The following is a 23802-nucleotide window of genomic DNA, read 5'->3' on the forward strand; positions in this document are numbered from 1 at the left end:
GTAAGTAGCTTACGTAAGAGTGTCCAACTATTTCACAGTATTTGTTAAAATTGGATACGTACCTTTTTCTAGAAAGCATAAATGATTGGTTGATTTTGAATTTCGCACTAGCCGTCCCTATTTTAGCAGTGTAAGACTAGAGGGAAGGCAGCTTGTCATCACCACCCACCGCCAGCTTTTGGGCTACTCTTTTACAAATGAATAATGGAATTGGTTGTAACATTATAACGCCCCGACGGCTGAAAAGGCGAACATATTTGGTGTGACGGGGATTCGAAAACGCGACCGTCACATTATGAGTTGAGTGCTTTAATCACCTGACAATGCAGGGCCTACAGAAAGAAACTTGCAACTTTGTAGACTTATTATTCAAGCAAGTAAACTTTATTTTGCCTTGTTGGTTAGGAATAAGATGATACTATACGATATATTGACGATTTTGTTTTTCTCATATGTGTTATGACATTTCGGTTTGCCACTCAGAACCAAAACGTACATAACATTTACGAGAAGTTAAAAGAATCCAACCTATGCTTTAAAAGTATTAAAAATTATCAAGATTAAATGTTATCATACAAAGCAAACTAGTGCCTTATAAAATAATTGTTATATAGATTTATAAGTCAGTTTATGATGCTTACCAATGGCGCCACAATATGTAGACTTATAACAATAAAATATGGATTTCGATCTGAGCATAGATAATTATTTTAGTAGCTTTCTGCTTAACAACGATAACACAAAAACTTATACTTAATAGAGCAGCATACATTATAACGTTTGTACTATAATAATTTGTTGAAATAGATAAGGTTAAATGATTAGAAAAGTTATAGTTCACTGAAAGCTAACGAAGCACTACAAACTAATGCGCTTATAATGTCTAATAAAATGACGCAAAATGTAGACAGTTTTTCAAGGTTATTTTTAATTTGTCTATTTCAGATTATAAATCATGGGTGTGAAAAACAACAATTCGGATCTATCTTTGTCTCCAACAAGTCGCTGCCTAAGAGGACTTTCGGTAAATATCAGAACACAATATTTGGGCTTGACATCTGCAGTTCATGTGATTTTTATTACAAAGATTAGGCATATTAATTGACTAGAGTTTGAACCGTTGTTGTGTTATTAAGTTTTCAAACTCTCGGGTTAAAAATTTAAGAATATCAAATAATAGAGAATGGTTTTATTCAATAAACATTTTGTTCCCCAGAATCCGGGTTTCGATACCCCTGGTGGGCAGAGCACAGACAACTCATTATGTTGTTTTGTGCTTAACTTCAAAAGGACAATAAATATTTTATTGTGTAACGCTTTATTTTTCTGGTTATTGAAATATAAAGTGTTATATTTTTAGATATGTGTTAGACAACTAATTTTATAAATCGAATAATCACTTTCTACTGGTTTGACACTTTTTAATAATTATCGGTATATTGTTTTGGAGTGCAGTATAATAATCAAGTAGTTTTCGCAGTTAAAAGAGCTTTACAAGCAGTAATCTCTATATACATTTGGAGTTTTAGCCAAGTTTATAAAGTACTTGTTGTTGTTTGCTTATCACTTTATGGAACTGGAGATGCCAGTAATAGTATCTTTTGGAGTCATAAAAATAGGCATTTTATTACAACAATAAAAAGAAAATCAGTAATTTTTTTAGGATTACGGAGAAATCTTATTTGTGTCAGGGGGATGAGTGTAGTATTGTAGGAGTTTGAATTTGTTGTTGTTTGTTGTTAAACACAAAGCTACATAAAGAGCTATCGGTTTTTGTAATAATCATAAACATAAAAACTGCAAGAAAGAGTGAATGTATAAAAATATAAGGAAGAATAGTTGTGGACATTAACAAAAAGTTGTTTGTTTGTGTTTTAATACGCCTGGCCCCTCGTCAATAAGCATAGGAGTGCAAAAATAGGCCTAAGCATGTTTATTATAAACTAAATAAAAAATAAGCTGTATACTTAAACATGCTGATTTGATATATCTTATTTGTTTGACTGTTTCTATTTAAACACAAAGCTACACGATGAAGTGTCTGTGCTCTGTCCACCAAGAGTATCGAAACCTAGTTTCTAGCGTTATAAGTCCACAGACATATGGTGTGCCAATCGGGGCGTTTCAATAGGTAAGAATACTTTATTGACATGCTAGTCCTATTTAACTCGTACAGTAAGTACACACATTGTTGTCGAACTGTTGAGATGGACAAACAAATCTCAGAAGACAAGAAAGAAAATACGCGAATCGCGTATTGGAATATATGATTAAAAGATGAAGAAATAAAGGTGCATGTTTCTAAATGAAACCATGTTCAAAGAAACATATCGACAGTATATACTATACTATATGACTATACCTTCACTTTCTACGATCCATTATATCACTATACTTATTGCTGTTAAATTTCAAAATTCAATCTGAAAAAAATCAAAACAAACTAGTAATTACTAAAAGTATAATTAATATTAAAAATATAATTAATATATTGAAAGTATAAATATAGTATAATTAATTATAAAAAATAAATGAAATTTGTAATTCGTTTTCCAGCTTTTGTGGGAAAACCTGACCTGACACTAAAAACTAAAGACATTTTTCGGGTTCAGCGTTCTTTTTTCTTATATAAACAACTGTTAGTCAGCAAAAAATATGCAGGGCGGTGATAAATACCTGGAGATTTAAAAAAAAATGTTCCTAGGTTCACATTCTTGTATTGTGAACAAGTTTAAGTAAATATAAATGATCTTATCATTTTAAAAAAGTATTTTATAGTTTTCGATGAAATATCAAATTAAATGTCCTATTCGAAAACTGCATGAATCTAATGTTATGTATTTTTCCTCTATCTGAATAATCTCTGTTTCGTTGTTTTTATTCGTTTTAAAGTATTAATTTCCACACAGGAGAGTTTTGTTGTAAGTTTGATTGTTAATAAAAATATAGTAACTTCGGTTGGTCAAAAACTCACCTGGTTTATAATAAATTTAGGCTTCGAATCCTATCCAAGGAAATATGTCATGAAAAAACTAATTAACGTATTGGGAGTAATTTAGTAAGTATATGGTACGATTGGGGACCATTTTTTTCAGGTCCAAAGGCCCAGTATATAAAAGGCCCATGTTTGTTTACTCCGATATATTTGATATGAAATAATAGGTTATGAATAAATAATATTTAACACCAGATTTAAATCTTTCAGAGAACGCAATAATGTAATAAACATCTGTTTAGTTCACCGATGGTCAATAAAGTTTCGTAAAAAATAACCATTAAATTTCAAATGTAATTAACATGTAACGAGACAAGGGTCAATGTATGCTAAATTAGGTCTCTTTTTATTTTGCATATGTTGGCAGTACAGACGATTGCTCATGCAATTTCTAAATTCTAATTTATGCTATACAAAACCAAATATATTTTCGTATATATTAACGTATATGTGTGTTTATATATATTGTGATTAAGTTTCAGCAATTTTAAATATATACCATTTTTAGTGTTGTTTTATTAAATGTTCATAAATATCAATGTTTTATTTCTTTTCAATTTCAGGCATATAAATACTATTCTACCATAAATGGAGAAAATAAAACTTAAGACACACTATTATCACCCAATCTTTATATTTAACATCTTCTATTTATTTCCTCACACCTTTATCAATTTTGAGGTTTTTATTGTTTGTTATTAAACACAAAGCTACACAAGGGTATCGGAACCGAATTTCTAACAGTGTAGGTCCGCAGACATACTGCTGTGCCACTAGAAGGCCATTTTGAGATAGAGTCTATAATATATATTTTTCTAGTCGTTGTGAGAAACACTAACAGTATTTCTATTGATAACGGCCAAGCATGGCCAGATGGTTTGGGCGCTCGGCTCACAATTCGAGGTTCGCAGGCTCGAATCCCTGTCACTCCAAACATCCTCGTCCTTTCAGCTGTGGGAGCATTATAAAGTTGGAAAGAGAGTAGCCCAAGAGTTGGCAGTGGGTGGTGTTGACGAACTGCCTTCCCTCTTGTCTTACACTGCTAAATTAAGGACAACTAGTGCAAATAACCCTCGTGTAGCTTTGCGCGAATTTCAAACAAACTATTGATAAATATTTCTTTTTAATGAAAGAGTAGTTAACCCTACTTTTCTATAACGATGTGTGTAGGCTAATACAGTGGCAATACCAGATAAACTTGATTTGTAAGAACTAGTTGTACTTTTCTTCAAAAGAGAATCTGTTTTACACTTATAAAAAAAAAAAAAAGGAAAATTTTGTACGACTTAATCAAGATCATAGCTGTCTACCAATTACTTACCAGCGGTAAGTTTGCAGATTTACAACACTAAAATCCGAAGCTCAATTGCATACGGGGAAAAAGATGTGACAAGCCCATTGTGTAGCTTTGCACTAAGAAAACAATAACTATAGATCAAATCTACGCGACTCCACTATTGTCATTGTAAGGTGATGCTATTCCCAATAATAGAACTGGCTGGATGTGTATTTCTTATTAAAATCCGGAACACATGCGAAGACATTTCTCCTCGGCGGTCAACATTCCTCGTCCGAAATTGTATGGTCATCTAAACTTCTGTTGGCTTTGCCATCGCTTGCATAAGTTTCTTACAATGAAAAGTGAAGCTTCAGGCAATAAATTTGTATGATGACTATTAGACTGAGTTTTGGTGAAGATTAAAGAAACAATTTGAGTCAGCACAGAACCATAAATATTGTTCCTTTCATCAATTGTTTTACACTTTGGTTGTTTCTAACTTGATCCCCGCCATTTTTGTTTTTACTCTTAAAAAAGTCAGCTCTATCTTATTTTATAACTTCATTTACATTTTACCTTTAAACAGTAATGATTTTCCTGTACTATACCAAAACTGTTTTATTTTCCCATGTATATTTACACTCTTGTTTAAATCGTTGCACAATTCGGAATAACATTGTTGTGTCTACTCTTGTCATCAGAGAAACTTTTGACTGACGCCTAATAATATTTAATTCTCTGTTCATTTTTGTTTTATTTTACCATCCCTCCCTATAAGTCAGTGGTAACTCTTTTTCAACCAGTAACATTCGTTTTTTATGTACTTTATATTCCATCCAAAATTTTATAATGATTTCCTTTGTACAGGTCAACAAAATCAGTCTTATGTTTAAACCTTTTTATTTTAAATTATGTTGGAATGAATCAGAGATTGGTTTGGTAGCAGTGTAAGACTAGAGGGAAGGCAGCTAGTCACCACCACCCACCGCCAACTCTTGGGCTACTCTTTTACAAATAGCGGGATTGACTGTTACATTATAATGTCCCCACAGCTGAAAGGGCGAACATGTTTGGTGTAACGGGGATTTGAACCTGCGACCTTCGGATTACGACTCGAACACCTTAACCCACCTGGCCATCTCTTTACTGATAATAAGCTTGATGTACACCACCTTTGGGCTTACTCACGAACTGTGACTGTAGTCTATTGTACTCTACATTTTACAGCATTCTGTTGGACACGGCAAGTACTTACTTAGACTAAACCTGTTACACTAAGAGTTACGAAATCCGTATTATTAGTCTTTGTATATCAGACAGAAAAACAACTGCTGCAGAATTTAATGGCTGGCGTTTCAACTAGTCTCGTATTGCTAGAGGCTAAACGTATCACCTCACGTTGATATAACATATCTAGTATTAATATAATATTGATAGTTACTAGTACAGGCTTGTCTAGTAGCCTAGAACCCTACTATTAGCATTGTTACTGTACGTCTAATACTGTATTAAATCTAGGTCTACCAGGATCTTTTTCTATCGATAAACATTGAAAAGTTGTCATCATATGGCTTCTTCTTCTTTAAAAAAGTAATAAAGAAACTACAATATAATACAGACAGAAAATATAAGCTATAATACCACATATTACATTACTTTCATCAAGGATATACAAATATCACTTTTATTCTATTTATCTAGATTGGGATTTAAGTATATCTTGATCTGAGAGGGTCACGTGAAATACTGACCTCTTCTTCCTCCTTGGCAGTTGATTTTTGAGGGGGGGGGGAGTTATACAGAAAAAATGCCAATAACATTACTACATGAAGGTCAGTGTTTGTAGCAAACAGTCCAAGTACATACTCCACCTCATTTTTACGAAGCCATGTCCATGTGTTGAAAACTATTAGCATTGTCAACTTTGCTAGTGATCAGAATCTGGAACAGAACACGTGCTATGTAGACGTCAAAGCAACGTTTTATCTTTACCTCAAATATGACACTCGCGATTACTGAATATGACGTCACGTGCACTCCAACTTACAAATTCCGTGCTTTTAATACCGCACAATCCAAAATTACCCTCATTAAATATATTAAAATTATAAAATTAATTTTAACAGGTATGTATGTTGTTTCCCCCCGATATATTTTTCCGCTCTGTAAAGTATGTTCGCTTACTCACTATATAGCTCTCGCAATATTCTAAAATGGACAGTTTTAAGGTACAGACTGATGTAAAGAAACGATTAGAGGATCTTCGGCTCGGAGCTCAGTGGCACGGCGACAGCGGAAATTCAACACTACTTCCGCCACCTTGGCTGGTGAAAGAGAAGTTTTACCGAGCAAGAGAGGTGTTTAGACGAAACTTTTTCAGGTAATGTATGTTGAAAATTGTTTTTAGTATGATAAACAATTCGAATTGATAATAAAGTGGGAAGCAATTCAGTTTTATCAAAAGGTTTTCATTAACAAAACTTTCTCGAAAAACAAAACCTGATGTTTGTTTCTGAATTTCGCGCAAAACTACACGAGGGCTATCTGCAATAGCCGTCCCTAATTTTGCAGTATAAGACTAGAGGGAAGGCAGCTAGTCTTGGACGACTCTTTTACCGACGAACAGTGGGATTGATCGTAACATTATAACGCGTCCACGGCTGAAAAGGCGAGAATGTTTGATGCGACCGGGATTCGAACCCGCGACCCTCGGGTTACGAGTCGAACGCTTTAAGCCACCTGGCCATGCCGGGCCTAAAACTGATGTTCATCTTATTAACTTAAAAAAAATATTAACATGGAAAAATAATTTCGTGTTCGTTCATTTTATTACGTTTCTGCACAGGAAGGCTTAACATGAAATATTTTTATATATTTTTGTACGTAAAAACGACGTTAAACATTTGTTTAAAAACTAGTTTAGAAACTACGGCTACTTCTCGATATTTGTTTAAACCAGTTCGCTAAAACATAACATAAATTAGCTATAAATACGTAATTTTTTCATCCCACAGAAGTATCTGTGATTATTATAATCTTCCAAGTTCTCCTTCTTAAGAGTCCGTAATCTAAGGGTCGCGGGTTCTAATCCCGGTTGCACCAAACGTGCTTGCCCTTTCTGCTGTAGGGGCGTTAAAATGTACGGTCAATTCCACTATTCGTTGGTAAAAGAGTAGCCCAAGGGTTAGCGGTGGGTGGTGATGACTAGCTGCCTTCCTCTAGTCTTACACTACTAAATTAGGGACGGCTAGCGCAGATAGCCCTCGAGTAGCTTTGCGCGAAATATAAAAAAAAAAAAAACTCCTTCTGAAACTGCACAGTAATATTCTTGCAATTCAGTTGTTGATACACAAATATTTATTTGCATGGTTTGGCAATAAGTATAAATAAATTACAAGATTTGTTTTGTTATGAAATCGACGTTTTTAACAGTTGGATTTATAGTATAAAAAAGAAAGACGGAGTTTGTTGTTTTAACATAATTGTCAGCCTTGTCCCAAGGCATCTAATAATCTGGTATGTTGTATGCTTAGATAATATTTCGTGATATCGTGCAATGAAATGTTTTCTTTCTTACAGCATGTTCTTTGCTCACTTGTCAGGACTTTTTTTGTTGGTCTATATTCCCAACATGCTTAACCCTTTACACTATACGGGTAATTCTTCGAACTTAGTGCGTATTTTTCGGCGATACGTCAGCACCATGCGTCACGTTCGGAAGTGGTACGAGGGCGACATCTGGAATCCTGAAGATCCTGCTTACAAATCAATAATAATTACTCGGCGTATGCACAAAAACGTTGCCGACAGCTTGAATGATAAAAACACGCCGACAGAATTTAATAAATATAGGAATATGAAAACACAGTTAACCTGCCCTTACCAACAGAATGTGGTTATGTCTCAATATGACATGGCTCTGACACAGTTTTCCTTTATTGGGGTGATTGTGTTGTTTTCTCGATGTTTAGGGATCTACTGCTCACAGGAAGACTTGGAGAGTCTTGTACATTTCTGGAGAGGGGTAGGTTATCAACTAGGTATTGAGGACCGCTTCAACATTTGTGACGGAAGCCTAGTGGAGACAGAGGCAATATTTCATAAAATCATGGATGTTGTATGGAAACCAACAATTAAATCGCCTTTGCCAGAAGCTGTCCAGTTGAGCAAAGACATCATCCAGGCTATGAGCATCGTCGTACCGTTTCTTCATTGGACAGCTATGATGAAATTTTGGTGTGGATTACTGGGTTTACCATTCAAGGAAAAAGTAACATCTTACGTGTCATTTTGTCATTGGCTTATGTTCGCCACCTTTCAAATTATGATAAACTTCTCTGTTTTCCGAATCGTTTTTAATGTGTTGCTCAAAATCGCTTATTGGAGGGCAGTTAACTACCAAAATAGGTTAGAAAAACAATTAGAAAGACTACATACTGATATCAAGCGATGAAAGCATTTATTATTATTATTACTCATACGAACAAATCGACACATATGGTTCTGTCCAACAATCCAGTTCTCATGCCTTTTGCACGTGGGATGCGGTAAAGCCCACTACGTCTCAGTTTTATTCTGCTGCCAACAGAAATACAAACAAGTACAAATGACTCATTCGTGGGAGAAATATCCTATAAAGACCTATAACTGTGGAAAAAATCGGGTCTGGAATTTTGTTTTTTAGAACCAAATGTATTTTTATTGCTGAAGAATTGGAGAAGAGAAAAAATAATAACTGTGAATTGAAACTGCTACAACTATATCAAAGTGCCATTATGACTCTTACGAGAAGTGCGTAGCATCTTATGTCCTCAAGTATTTACATGAAACATTGCAGAAAGTAGAAGAAAATTCCAAGCTCTTAATATCAAGTGTTAACTGCAAAAATTCGTAAACTTACTTTAAAAAAAAGCTTCGTAAGCTCAAAATTATCAAAAAAAACAAAGCAACTTTGTAAGTACAAATCTGATAACAACAACAAGTATAAGCATTAAAAATATTAGTGGACATAACATATTTTAAACTTCATCTAATAAACATCCCCACGAACTTATTATCATGGTAAAATAATGATTTTTTTACAAATATTATAATACTTAAAAAATCGTGTATACGTAATAAGCTGTATAATATGTATGAAAAAAGTATTATTGAATATAATTTTAAATATAACTATACTAAATAACATCTTTTAGCCCTCAAAATAATTGTTATTATTGTAAAATAATCCATTTATATTTCTTTTAAAAAACATTCTGAATGACAAGCTGATGGTTAAAAAAAATAAATAAAACATCGCCAAAATACCAACAAAAACACACACACCAAGTAGTCACTAAGTTTGTTATTACTTTGAGGTGTTATTTGCTCTTCTACATTATGATGTTCAGATAATTGAAGTGTTTTGTTTAACTCACTGGTTCTCAACCTTTTTGAATCCATGGAGCTCCTCTGGCATCAAATTTGTGTCAGAGAACCCTTCACAGTATTCATTACAAAAAAAACCAAAAAAAAACTGCAATACTGTATCAGTAATTCATGACACAGTATGTATGTTTAAGGCAGCTGCATAACAACACATAGATATCCAAGGCATGAAAAATTTCTTAAGCCAATTATCAAACACGCACACATAACAAGCAGTGTTCTCTCAAACAGTAAACGTCTGCATGGCTCAAGCAATGTTTCTACCTAGTCTTGCTCACTAAATTACAACAGTGTAATAATTTACATTGTGTCATTATGAAACCATCTAGTAATAAAGAAATATGATGTAGCTAGATTGCAATTATATGATCACTATGTATTTACATATTAGAATATGTGGAACTCTTGCATTCTGTAAACCCTGGTTGAGAAGCACTGGTTTAACCTATTTATGTTATTGTTGCAATCCACTTTAGTAATGTTGAGGTATTAGAAATACTAGTTTTGTCAACTGTTTTGAAACGTTTTTATTGTGTTATTTATGCTTTGTAACAATTACCAATAATATATTAAATCTTGAAATATTGTTACAGGGTTTGGATATATACATTTTCTAATTACATTCTGGATTTAATATGCATGTTCTTGTCAGTTGAGAATACAAAAAAAGTTTTATTAAAATTGACAATAAAAAATAAAGTATTAACACTAAGTTATAAAACACAACATTGAAAAAAAGTATGTCAAACCAAAGTTTTTTACTATTTGCCCAACAAAGTTTTAGAGTTAAAAGAGCTGATAAGAGAAAAAAATATAACATGTTTTGCCACAATTAAAATTGCACCTAAATAAAACTTTAGATTATAAATAAAATCACTGTTTCACAAAAAATTGAAATTGTTATTATATCTATATAATCTTGCTAGAAACTATTTATTTTTGATGCCAACATTATCCTTGTACTGGAAAAACAAAACAAAAAACGTTTACTAATTTGACCTAAATCCACATCTTTCTCTGACCCTTTTATTTCCTGCTCACCAGCAGTTCCTGATCTGCAGAAGCCAAGGGCTAAAATCAACCTAACAAGCTAATTACAACTAAATTCACTGAAATTCACTGTTATCAGATTTATTCCTTGCATGTAAAAGCTTAAGCTCCTTCTGAAATCATGCTGCCATTTCTCACAGTCTGTGCTTCTCTTTATCTTTTGCCTCTAATTTAATTATGATAGCCTCCAACCTAAGAACTATACATAAAAATTGCACATCTTCATTACTAGCTTCCTTAACCCTCAGACAGCAGGAATGTTGTAGGTAGTAGCATCAGTTGCTGATGGCTACTTTTTAAGGGTTAAAAGTATATCTCTGTCCCAAGTTCCCAAATAAATCCACTCATTGCATCCATTACACCTAACAAACTGAACACTTAACTCCTACACTAGTCTTAATTATTCTATTTATAGCTATAGGCTGAAAATAAATATTTAATATCAAATACCAGTAGACTAGTTTTAACAGTTACTGTGAAGCCTAACATTTAACAACCAATATTATCATTTATTATTACTACTTTGTCTTCATACTAAAATAAAGTTTATCTTTAATTACATAGAACGTATAAAGTAGCACTGAATAATTTATTAGAACTAACAATATATATAACAATAAAATGTATATAGCCTAATGAATCAAAGTTCAAGTAAACAATTCTTAAAACAACAAGAGATAATGAATTAGTTTTGAGATTATATTTATTTAATAAAACAATGTATCTATTCTCCTTTAAGATTTACCAGTAAGTAGAAACATAAAAAATAAAAATGTAATCAGTTAGTTCACCTAGACAAAAGGATAGCCCCAAAATAGGGTCTGGTATTTCAAAATACAAAAAACTGCAGATGTTTTGTACAAGGTTCTCATACAATCACAGTGGTCACAAGATGTTGCATATTGCAGATAAGTTGTGTCAACAACAAGAAACTTGACATTTAAACAAAATTCAAGAAAAACAAATACATTTTTAATTAATGCCTTCGAGGCTGTCAGAAAAAAAATTCAAGTATGTGAAATATTACTTATGCATGTATGAATATGGTAGTAAGTTACCTCAATAGCAAAAGATAAGCCAGTTGAGGGAAATTCACTTTAGCAACACAGAAACAGAACAAAATATCTTATATCAAATGAAACTTTTATAACCTAAATAACTGAAAGATTCCATATCCTGTTTAACAGTATATATATAACACAGTAGTTTGAGATTCTAAATTTTATATTAATTTCTTACCAAAATACATGGAGCTCTCCAGATAAAAGTAATGAACTTTGTAATAACGTTTGTGAAACAAAGTCAAAAGAACGTAAACTTTCAGTAATATTATAAATACCAATTCACATAAAAAATAAGATCTGTAAATCAGCTTTTAACAGAATGTAAAGTTGAGTACAACCTCAATTAAATTTTCTTCCAAACACTTAGTAAATATTTATCACTAACAAAGTGATTATATACAGCAAGACATCTTGCCACATTAGATTAAAAGCTTAACCCAATGAATGTGTACTGTAAAACTACATTAATTAGACAAACTATAATTATTTTATTGTCTACTCTTTGGAGAAACTTTTGAAGTTGCTTAAACTTTATTTTGAAATTAGCCATTCCATTGTATAATTGCTAGCTAGTTCTTAAATTTAAGAATGTCTACAGTTTGCATGATTGAACATAACAAAGAAATCAAATTTGAAATACATAACTAAAATGAAAGTATGATTATTTTTGGGACTCAAATTTTATGTATCAAACAGTAAGTGAAAGTTTCACAACAATGTTCATGACATCTGATAAATATATTCTCTTTCCTCTCAATGTAATTATTTATGTTTAGACCTAGAATGAAAAACAAAATAAAATCATATTCATATAGTTGATAACACTACAAAATAACTTTTGATTGATAATTTAAAAATGTTATCATTGAGCATCCAATATACTTTTAATGCATGTCAAATATGTCATCTATAATTCCTGAAATTCTTTCACACTCAAACTATACTATCTATATACATAAATATGCAAACACACAAAATGCCTATGAACTGTTCAGGAATCCCCTGAAAGAATATTAATACTGAGAGAATGAGAAATGGGTTGTGAAAATATATTTTACTTGCTGATAGTTGGGTCAAATTTCAAAATTAAAATATAAGAAGAGTAATATTGCTTACTGTTTCAGTTACTTAAATGTAAAAGAAAACCTTTTTACATGGAAATGGTATGAAGTCAGTGTTTGACCAACACAAAAAAATTAATGTAGTTAATGACTGTCTACATGTGTCAAAATAAATAAAACAAAAACATATGAATAAAAACTTGACACTTTATTTTAATGTACAATGATTTAAAAAAAGTTAGAACACAAACAGTTACATTAGTCTGCCCCATACTGGAAGCTCCGCTGTGTCTGAATGTCATCCAAGATCTGCCGAAGTTCCTCATCCTCAAATCTTCCTTCTAAGCTGATGTTTATATAATGCATTGTCATCAGTAATTAAGAAAAACTAAAGGTAAATAGCCACATAAAACTACTTTTATATCCCGATTAGTCATGCAGTTTTCTGCTCTTTAATTTTGCTATCAACACAAAGAATTTAGTAACTAAGTGTAAGAATCCGTTTATTATTATATCCTACTCAATCATGCAGTTATTCACTATAATTTAACTACCAATATACAGACTTTAATAAATAAGCATAGAAATCTAAAATATTATTTTCAAAAGTACTTCACTGAGAACCGAAACTAAAAATAACATTTATAAAGACTTTTCAGAGTTTCACATTGGGATCTAGTTGCACTAAAAGTCTTAATGATACTTTAAAAAGGTTTTAGTGACATATTTATAAACTTTGTATCTCATAACAGCTGGAATGAGTGTTAACACTTTTACTATTGAAGCACAGAGAGAGTTTGCAACGGACCATTGCTGATCACCTGAAGATGACCTAGGAAGGTCAAAACATTGTTCTCTGCTTCATTAGTAAAGGTGTTAACACCCATACCAGCTGTTCTGAGATACAAAGTTTATAAATGTGTCATTAAAATCTTTTAAAGCAACAAGACTTTTAATACAAGTAGATCCCAATGGGAAACCATAAAATCTTTTCATAAATATTTATTCAACATAAAATTAATAACTATTCTATAAGAAAATTGGCACTTTCAAAAGCTGAATTTAATTCTTCTTAGATCATTCTGTAAACAAATATTTATACTTAATTCTGAATATAAATATACTTTTTTTTCAAACTTACAAGTCTAGACAAACATATAATAAAAGTCATTGTTCACTTACAATTTACATTTTATATTTCATACTGCTCTCTGATTTGCATTGTATAAATAAAATTTCTTTACTTTTCAAGCAAATTTCCCCAAAATCTAAGGCTTTATTATATTACACTTATGTTTTCATAATAACAATTATCTATGATAGAGTGTTGTTTTTTTTCAGGATGTAGCAGAAAAATGTAAAAATGAAGATTTACTGTAACAACATTTGAATGGTTTTCTTCATAAAAGAATTAGCACAACAAACAAAAAATAAAGACAAAAACATTTTTCCTGAATGAAAAGCAGATCGACATTTGTGTTTACTAGACTTATCAAGACTTATACCTAACATTTCCATTACTAGAATACATAACTATTTATTTACTATAATAAAACCTTTTAAGATTACACATGTCTGTTTGGAAAGATGTAAAACAGTTAATTTGAATCAAGCTTTAAATGGTCGTGGTATATACTTAATTCATGCTTGATTTGGGCAAGCCCAAATAATCCAGTAAGAAGCATATAAGTAATTAAATTCCATTTTCAGTAAAAACAAACCTTGGTATCAGAGCCTTTGCCTCTTCTGGAGTTTCAGGAGCAAGGTTAGCCAACTGAGCTAGTTCAAACTTGTGGAGTTTCTTTTGCATAAGCAAACTGTATAAAAATTAACTGTCAGTCAAGAAAATATTGGTAACTAGTTCAAGATGTTTTTATCTTTTTACAAAATTTGTAGGTCAGAGGACATGACATAAACATGCCACCAAATCTGTGGCTTATCCCACTTTGGCTGCTAATGAAAGGAAAAGTTTTAAAATTTTGTCACTGTTTCAAACTGTAAAAATTTCAACATTCAATAAAGCATTTAGTTAGTTGAACAAAACAAGAGGGTATGGAATAGAATCAACATAATAGTACTTCAGTAACTTTATCCATTAAAAACTTTTATTATAATTTCATTAAAACAAAATAGTGATGCAAATAACTAATATTGTTAATTAACAAATATATTAACTTACATAGGAGTATAACGCTTTCTCAGTTGTTGCATAAAAAAGTGTATTATAGTTACAAAATACAATTGTTAAATCATTGAAGGTTTAAAAAGTTTCAGTACAGACAATGATGATAATCACATAAACTGTTCTAATAAACAGTTTCTGCTACGTATTACTGATCTGATTGTTTGTCCTTCTTGGCCAATCAAAATGTTTCACTTGCACATATAAACCAATCAAATGAGTTTTGTCTCCAAGTTCAAAAAACTGGAAAGAAAATAAGCATTATCTGATTTTATCTATGCTGAATATTGTAAAAAAAAATATTGTGTAAGCATTAATATCAGTGGGATACAAGTGATCATGTTGATTCAGAAAACCAAATGAATAAGTAAGACATTATGTAAGTAGAATAACCATATTTAAAATCAAAACAGTATAGTTCTTTACATCATAAAGTGTAAAACACAAATGTATGTTTTTTACAAACCTCCTTACTGCAGCAATTGTTTCTCTATTCTTATATCGGCTAAACTGTTGGCAGTAATCTAGTGTCTTTAGAAACACCTCTGACAACTCCTGTTCTTCTTCAGCACTTTCATTTTGTTGCTTCCGGTGTTCCAAAAGCATGTGTACTTCAGATATTAAAAGTGTCTCCGCATTTTCAAACTCTGGAAAGAGCTCGACTTGGTTACTTAATGACAGAAAAAGACATGATTATTTAATAACACTCTTCATTATTATTTAGTGACAGAACAGATAATTTTTTTTTCAAGAAAACCTAACCAGCTTAATGATTAATCACACTTTGTAGATCAATTTAAACATGCAATAGCATGTTGCAATGGATGTAAACCAAGGCACCAAGTTTAACACCTACATGCTTGGTTCCTGGCAAATTTCTAACCATTCAACAATGCATTACTAGTATAGGTAGATAATAGTAATAATAAATTTTTCAGAGAAATATTTGTACAGTAAGATTGTTAAACAATGTAAAATTAAAGAAAACATTTCAAACATTATAATCCAAGGGAGATACAGTTCAATTTTAAAATATACAAATAACACTTTATTGAAATAAAACAGGTAAAAAAAACTGACTAGTTTCAGTCACCTCAGGTGGCTAAAGGTATGAATGAAGCTTAATAATTAGCGGAATTGTAAATGGATTAATCTTGGGGCTAATTAATAAATTACAATAAACCAATTGATTATTTTCACAAGATGGATTTAAAAAAAACTTGTGGTGCTGAAAATTCAATTTTAATACCAATGATGAGTAACACACACAAAGCATATAGTGAATTTTTGTGCTTAACACCAAACATAACTGTAATACTTTGATTACTTTGGTAGTTGAAATAATCAAAAACTGAAAACCTTAATATCAGCAAGTTTTTTTTTTTTATTTTCATTGATCATAACACTAATCAATTTGGCCAAAAAACTTGAATTAATCAAAAACAATAATGAAAAATCATCACAATATTTCAATTACTAGATAATTGGAATAACTGAAAACTAATTTTGATTAGTTGATTACCTTCATGGCATTATTTCATGTAATCATAATTCCAAGTACTGGAGAGTTGAGATAATCAACAAAATTAATAATCAAACACACAACTTAATTATAGTTGAGATATTAAATGATTTAATCATAATTTTAATTAATCTATTATTGTATGTGACACTAATCAATGCAACTGGTCATAGCAACTAATCATTTTTGTCACTCAACTCTAGTAATGAGAACTATCTTGTGAACTGCAATAGCATTTATAGCTAAGATTTACATCATATATATGCAAATTAGATAAAATACATCCAAGCTCATTTCTTTATTTGAAATAACAGGCCTATTCATGTAAATTTCAACTGATTCTCTGATTTCTCTCTCAAATATTTTAGATCTATAATTATTTTTGATTTATCACATTTTATAGTATGATCTATCTTGCAAACAAGTAAGGCAACAAAATATCTCTTTCCACCATATAACAATAACCATCTTTCTATTTCTCACTCAATGAAAAGAAAATGTTTCATTTACTTAATTAAAAAAAATAACTAAAACTCAATTTAAAATATTAAAATTTAGTCTATTGAAAAAATAACCAATACAATTTGAAATAGTCTAAAAATTACGTAACTTACATTATAAACTTGATTGAATTAGTATTTACAGATGGTTTCATATATCATTTAATAATTTCAACAAATCCTGTCAATAAATTCAGCCTCCAATCCTCTAAAAACAGTGAAATTTTTCAATATAATTCATATCTTTTAACTAGAACAAATAATCTTTATCAAGAACAGCTGAATCTGCTTATTACAGTTTGTGGTATCTTTTAATACAAATATTGTTGGCAGGTATGCTTTGAATAAGAACATCAAAAATGGCAGCTTACTGTCCATTTTCAATGTCATAAGTAAATTGAATGACTTAATTTTCTGCTTCATACAATACTTACTAATTCAAGAACCATGTCAACAAAATCACATCATCAACATGACAACAATAAAAGGTTAGTTTCTCACTAGAATCAAGATTTTGTAAAATCATGTGTAAAAATGTCAAAAAATAAAGTGAAAGGTGGACTACCAACAGTTAAACAACCATTTGATTTATACAACTCTCCATTATATTTAAAATAAGATTGATCATGATTTAACACAAAAGGTTTACTTCTCTATGTGCTTTAATTAGTTATATTCAAATTTGATTAGATTTTAGTTCTTTGAAAGCAGTCTTTTAATATTTCAACAAGTTAGATTCAGGTATAAGATTTAAAAAAACTCCTGTAGATTTTAAGCATGTTTAATTATTTGCTGACATCTGAGAGGGCATGCTTTAGATTCTGTACAGAATCAGCAGTGTTGTTGAATGATGAAACTCCAAATGATTTACTAGGTACATGTATGAATACTGAAGGCCTTTAGTCTGTAAGAGAATGTGTGTCTTAATCAAAACGTGCTCTTTCATATTTGCGAACACTATAAAATCTTCGAGAACCCTCGTGTTTTGGCTTCACAAAACAAGTCTGGAAAAACACTAAACAGACAAACTCCTCATTCACTAAGAATAAGAAAGGTCTGATCTTACCAGGGAAGCTAATAAATATTATATTTAAATCAGGTTAAACTCAGACAAGCATATCATTGACCCAACATGGCAATTGAATAACATTAAATGTCACATGGTATTCAATTATTCTAAATCTCCCTCCCAATATGAGCAAAAATTATTTCAAAATCTCTTATAATTTTTGTAATTACCCAAAAAACTCCCCAAACCAGCATATATTTGTCCAGAATGGATAGCTGATTAACACTGGGTGATACTTCACTCAATTACTCTAATTCTCAACTAAAAATGTTTAAAGGAATTATCTTCCAATCTATTTTAATTTTTCTATCCAAATCAGCAAATATTTGCCATAATAGAGCAGTTAATCAAAAGTCAATAACATTTTATATATGTCTCGATAACTTCAATTCTCCCCTACAATAATTAAATTGCATATCTCCAAATCTATTAGGTTTCTGTCTAACATATTAAAAAAAAAAATTAGGTCAGCATATATTTGCCTAGATGGGGCAAACTAACAGTGAATGGTATATGTATTATTTCATTTGATTATTTAATTTCTCTTCTACAATAACTAAAGAAAATTATTTTCAAGTTTATTATAGGTTTTCTGTATGATCATAAAACCTCTTAGAACAAACATATATTGCCTGAAAACTGAATCAACACTGAAGATACATTCATAAATTAATTGATTACTTTTGTTCTCCTCTATATTATTTAAAAAAGAACAATTCCAAGTAATTTGTTATTTTTTTTGTAATATAAAAAATAAAACACTTCTAACATGTTTAAAATTCAGAATGCCTTTTTTTATATTTTTCTCCAGATAAAACAAAGAATTGTATTCATTGACCTACATGCTTACAAAGAGTAATGTAAGTGTATAAAATAGAACTTTTGAATAATTATGTAACCTTTACATAAGATTGTATTCAAGAGCTTTTGCATTATATATGACACTACCAACAAGTCGTGAAATTAATTGTCTGATTTTGTTCAAAATATCATATACTCTGAATACCATGTATCAGTGGATTACTACTTTTTCTCTCTTCAATATTGTTTTTCTTCAAGCATTACATGCCATATTTGTAATCATCTTTGCAAATGTTCATAAGTTCATATTTTGTCAATCACTCACTTGTTCCCTCAAAAAAAAACTCAAATAAGAAATTCAATCTTACATTTTGAACAGCAAGATGCTTCCATTTTTGTTTTAAGTTGCTATTATTATTAATTCTCATGTAAATCACAAAGCACCTGTCCTCAGAAAACTAATTTACTCTTACAAAAAACAATTTAGGTTGCATGTCTTTAACATCTTCGCATGTCTCTCACTAAATTATCATCATTAGTACAGTATGTGCTCAGACTACTTTAGCAACCTCTTTCATTTATTTTGCAGGCAATACTGATGGATAACTTTAGACTTAATATTGTTTTAAAGTAGTTTGTCAACTTCAATACATGGGAGTGGGCCTGGCATGGCCAAGCGTGTTAAGGTGTTCGACTGATAATCTGAGGGTCGCGGGTTTGAATCCCAGTCATACCAAACATGCTCGCCCTTTCAGCCGTGGGGTAGTTAAAAAGTGTTGGTTAATCCCATTATTCGTTAGTAAAAGAGTAGCCCAAGAGATGGTGGTGGGTGGTGATGACTAGCTGCCTTCCCTCTAGTCTTACACTGCTAAATTAGGGACGGCTAGTGCAGATAGCCCTCAAGTAGCTTTGAGCAAAATTCAAAAACAAACAACATATGGAAAATGCAAAAGCATAACACTATCACACTTTTCTACAAAACAACTACAACTATATGGCTATTAGTGGAAGTAGTATTAATATTTTTGAGAGATAAAAAAGCACGAATATTGTGATGTTTCATCCACATACCATTACAACTTAGTCTTACACAATATTACAATTATTGACATAACGTTGCACAAATATAGGTCTAAGAACCTATTACTTTTATTACAATTTAACACTAACTGAAATTGTGAATTTCAAAATAATACAAACTGTTACGATATTCTTTACCATGTAAACTTAGAGATAGTCGATGTGTCATTTACCCTTTGGAAATTGCAGTTCAGATGCATCCTCCTCGACTTGCTCCACAAGAAAAGGAGCGGAACTTCCACTTGCCATGTTGTTGTAAACTGAAACTTGTGAGATGTAGCCCAGAACTTTTAAAAAAAAAATAAGTATTACTCCGCTATAAATACACGACACAAACCTTTACTAAGCTATAAACTATATTTATTATTTAATGCTAATAATATTAAAATCGTGCTTACAGGTTACAGTTTCATATCTGCTACTAGGTAGATAATACGCCCTCTTACGATATACATTTTTATTTTTTAAATCGGCAAAGAACAAAACCTTTCGCGATAACTGATAAGTATCATGATTCAAACATGTCTGAATTATAATGTGATTAGAAATTGCAGTAAAATAATAAAATTTTCATAGGCATATATTTGTATTTTAAATAAAAAAAAGAAAAAAATAGGTCAGAAATAAGAAATTATAACCTTTAGAATATAACGACTCTGCACTCCATCATCGAGCTTTTTACTTCTTTACATTATAATGCAAAGTCCCAGATATAAATATTTCTAATTTTTCTAATATGTTTCGCCTAATCATATTACATTTATCTAAAATACACTTGGCGCCGTAATCAATATAAACAATGAGAGGATACGTCAATCCAGCAATAATACGAAACTTTAGGATTAAATAATTTCATAATAGCGTTAGACTTATTGCATTTTTAACACTGCATCATTTATTGGACCGCTTTGGGGTTTTCAGAGAAAAAGAGTGCATACTTCTACTTCAACCACATCATTTCCGCTCTACTTATTGCCGACAATCATAGAGATATAAATACATTTATCTCTATGCCAACGATGCGTTTCAATCAATATAATAACTCGTTAAGCTAGCTGGAATAAAACAAATATAGTACTTGATATGCTATTGTTATAAGCCATTTGTTGGAATTCCCAGCTAATATCTTGAAAACTCAGAAAAAAACACATAATCAACATCATACTAACAGGGGTGGATACAGGATTTTTTGGTGGAGAGGATGATCGACTAAGTAACAGTGATTTAAACCCGACCCCAAGTAAACTTTTCCTTGTTACTGCAACGTAAACTTCATGGAATTAATTTAGAAACAAAGAAAAGAAACATATATGACTATGAACTATCATTTATTGATTTTATTCTAAAATATCAAGTTACAAGTAATCGTACAGCACTATACTGAATCACACAATATAGTGCATGTGACAATGAACTTTCATATATTCCTAAATAACGTGTTACAAGTACACATACAGCACTTAGGCCTATAGCAGTATATCGAATCACGTACACAACATATTAACATGAACTCTTTAACACCACAGTACATATGACCATGTACTCTCATTTATTCCCAAAACATTACTGAGAGGAAGTAAGTGACGGCCTAATGGGTTGATCTAGCCAATACTATAAAGTCACTAGGTCTGAGGTCAATTTAGTAATGGTGAGACAGTAGCTCCTTGTTCCTGGGAAAATTCCACTCAGTGGTCTACGTAATCAAAAATATTCTAATTGAGATGATCAGTTCTTTATATTTCTGATTTCCCATTAACCTACACAATTTTGGTATGGCCAGTTGGGGGTAACATTCCCCCATCCCCACCTCTGCATCCATCCCTGCATACTAAAACGCCGAAAATTTTCGCTCCTATAGACCTGAATCCCGAATCTTTTAACTACCTGGCGACACCTTTTATTGCATTTTTAAGCATTACATTCGTTATTCAGGACTTCAGGGCTGTTCTTCGCTGGTACAGTGGTAAGTCTAAGAATTTACAACGTTAAAATTAAGGGTTTGATTCCCTTCGGTGGACTCCACAGATAATCTGATGTGGCTTTGCTATAAGAAAACACACACATACTTCAGAGCTTACGGGTTTTACTAAGAAAAGATATCAATGCAACTGCAATATCATTATACATTCTTTTCCCCTGAACAAAAAAATGCAGTATTCAAAATACAATAAGCCTAATATTATGGTATCACAACAAATAAAATTAATTATAAATTTTAAAGCATCGCTCTTCAACTGTTACTTCAGCATTATGGGCTATATCTCAGACTCCAGTTAGACAACTTTCTCGGCTGTTGAACTCATGAAATTGGATGATTCAACACAGACAGATTGGGTGTGTGCGCGTTTTCTTATAGCAAAGCCATCTGCTGAGCCTACCGAGGGGAATCGAGCCCCTGATTTTAGCGTTGTAAATCCGTAGACATACCACTGTACTAGTGGGAGGCGACAGATTAGGATAAAACTTTTGAAACTCTATCTTCCAAACAGACTTCTTTCACTTACTGTAGATATAATAAACTGTTACACACAAGCTCATAAAAGCGCTGAACGTGTGAATATTATTAATAAAGCCGCAGTAAAGAATATGACTCATTGGATCCCTATAACATCTATGTTCTTTTATACACTTGGGTTACTTGTAATTAGGGTCATTTATCTGAATTTTCTGCCATGGATAGTTCAGAGTTAATGATGGGCATGGCGGTTTAAAGTTTATTAATCATTAAGATATTCAGTCTGCCATGTTGTTTTGGAAGATATTTCTCCTCTTTACGTTCTTAGACGATTAAAGATTGACCATGCCCTCACCATTTCGTGAGGTAATTAATCTGTGTTTCTGTACTATTTACTCCATGAGATCTGCATAATCAACTTGCACTTTTGCAGCATCGTTATTTAAAATGCAACAATGCCTTCTGGATTCTTTAAAGTTCATCAGACACTTTATTAATGCAGTCTACTTAGATATTCTATTTAAAACAATAATATTGTATAACATTGGCATATATATATATATAATTATTTGCTTTATGCCGTCCTATATCTGTGAAAATACTGCTCCAATCCACAGTCACAGGTATCGAAATTAATGGGTAATCTTAACGAGGATAATAAAACATTGGTACCTTAACTAAAGCATGTTTTAGTGTGTGTGTGTGTGTATATTTAGAATTAAAAACAAAATTACATAATTGTTTATCTGTGCTTTGCCACCAAGGGTATCGAAACTCAGTTTTTAGCGGTGTGAATCCGTAGACATACCTCTGTGCTACTAGGCATGTTTTAGAGCTGGTAATGTTTGATGACAGTCATGCATTCATCCAACGTATACACCAGTCTTTATCAGTGAACACACACACACAGTCTTGAGAAGATTGACACTAAACTTTAATAATATGAAATGAAAATAAAATAAGATGTGTAATTTTCATTTAGTCTCGGGTTGGAACCAAACTGTGACTTTTCATTCACTTATATCTAACTTTCAATTTTTACCAGAACGAAGTTTAAAATAACTTTTGAAAATTATGGATTTACTCAAAGTGTGTTTGATAAACACTGACATCGGATAAGATTTTGGTTTATCATATCCTTACATCATCATTGGTACATATCGGTTGGCCTCAGATAGTTCAAAACTGGTCTTCACCGTCGTGATCTATCCTTGTTACTCTGTGTCCCGACATATTTAAAATAATGTATTCAGATAAAGCTGGTGCTCTCTTTCAATCTGTGAATCATAAGGGCCTAACAGGAACATAGATATAACT

General features: G+C 31.6%; 2 protein-coding genes and 1 long non-coding RNA gene across 8 annotated transcripts in view; 1 reads left to right on the forward strand and 2 right to left on the reverse strand.

The window, feature by feature from the left end:
• Positions 1 to 10619, forward strand: part of LOC143251331 (uncharacterized) — a 33170-nt gene extending 22551 nt beyond the window's left edge. Inside the window, exons 2-4 of the mRNA XM_076502734.1 lie at positions 946 to 1024; positions 6470 to 6654; positions 7854 to 10619. Of these exons, the coding sequence (XP_076358849.1) occupies positions 956 to 1024; positions 6470 to 6654; positions 7854 to 8727 (1128 nt within the window). The 5' untranslated portion in view covers positions 946 to 955 and the 3' untranslated portion in view covers positions 8728 to 10619. The remainder of the gene's footprint in view (positions 1 to 945; positions 1025 to 6469; positions 6655 to 7853) is intronic.
• Positions 7614 to 8292, reverse strand: LOC143251414 (uncharacterized). Its single transcript, XR_013028559.1, has 2 exons — positions 8158 to 8292; positions 7614 to 8029 (listed from the first exon to the last, which is right to left on the reverse strand). It is a non-coding gene; the product is annotated as an uncharacterized LOC143251414 (long non-coding RNA).
• A 2446-nt stretch (positions 10620 to 13065) lies between the features above and the next one.
• On the reverse strand, positions 13066 to 20558 carry Polr2D (RNA polymerase II subunit D). Of its 6 annotated transcripts, none has more exons than XM_076502735.1 (5): positions 20429 to 20558; positions 20169 to 20317; positions 15525 to 15728; positions 14598 to 14693; positions 13066 to 13222 (listed from the first exon to the last, which is right to left on the reverse strand). In XM_076502735.1, exons 2-5 carry the CDS (start codon positions 20228 to 20230, stop codon positions 13135 to 13137), a joined length of 450 nt encoding a protein of 149 aa, XP_076358850.1. In that variant the 5' UTR covers positions 20231 to 20317; positions 20429 to 20558; the 3' UTR covers positions 13066 to 13134. The 6 variants fall into 6 exon arrangements, with proteins under 6 accessions (XP_076358850.1, XP_076358852.1, XP_076358855.1 ...); XM_076502737.1 differs by having other exon boundaries at positions 15525 to 15705; positions 20204 to 20317; positions 20429 to 20552; XM_076502740.1 differs by having other exon boundaries at positions 15525 to 15705; positions 20429 to 20449.
• Positions 20559 to 23802: the final 3244 nt, after the last annotated feature.

The sequence above is a fragment of the Tachypleus tridentatus genome, chromosome 1, assembly GCF_004210375.1.
Source record: "Tachypleus tridentatus isolate NWPU-2018 chromosome 1, ASM421037v1, whole genome shotgun sequence".
In the NCBI taxonomy this organism is placed as follows: Eukaryota; Metazoa; Arthropoda; class Merostomata; order Xiphosura; family Limulidae; genus Tachypleus; species Tachypleus tridentatus.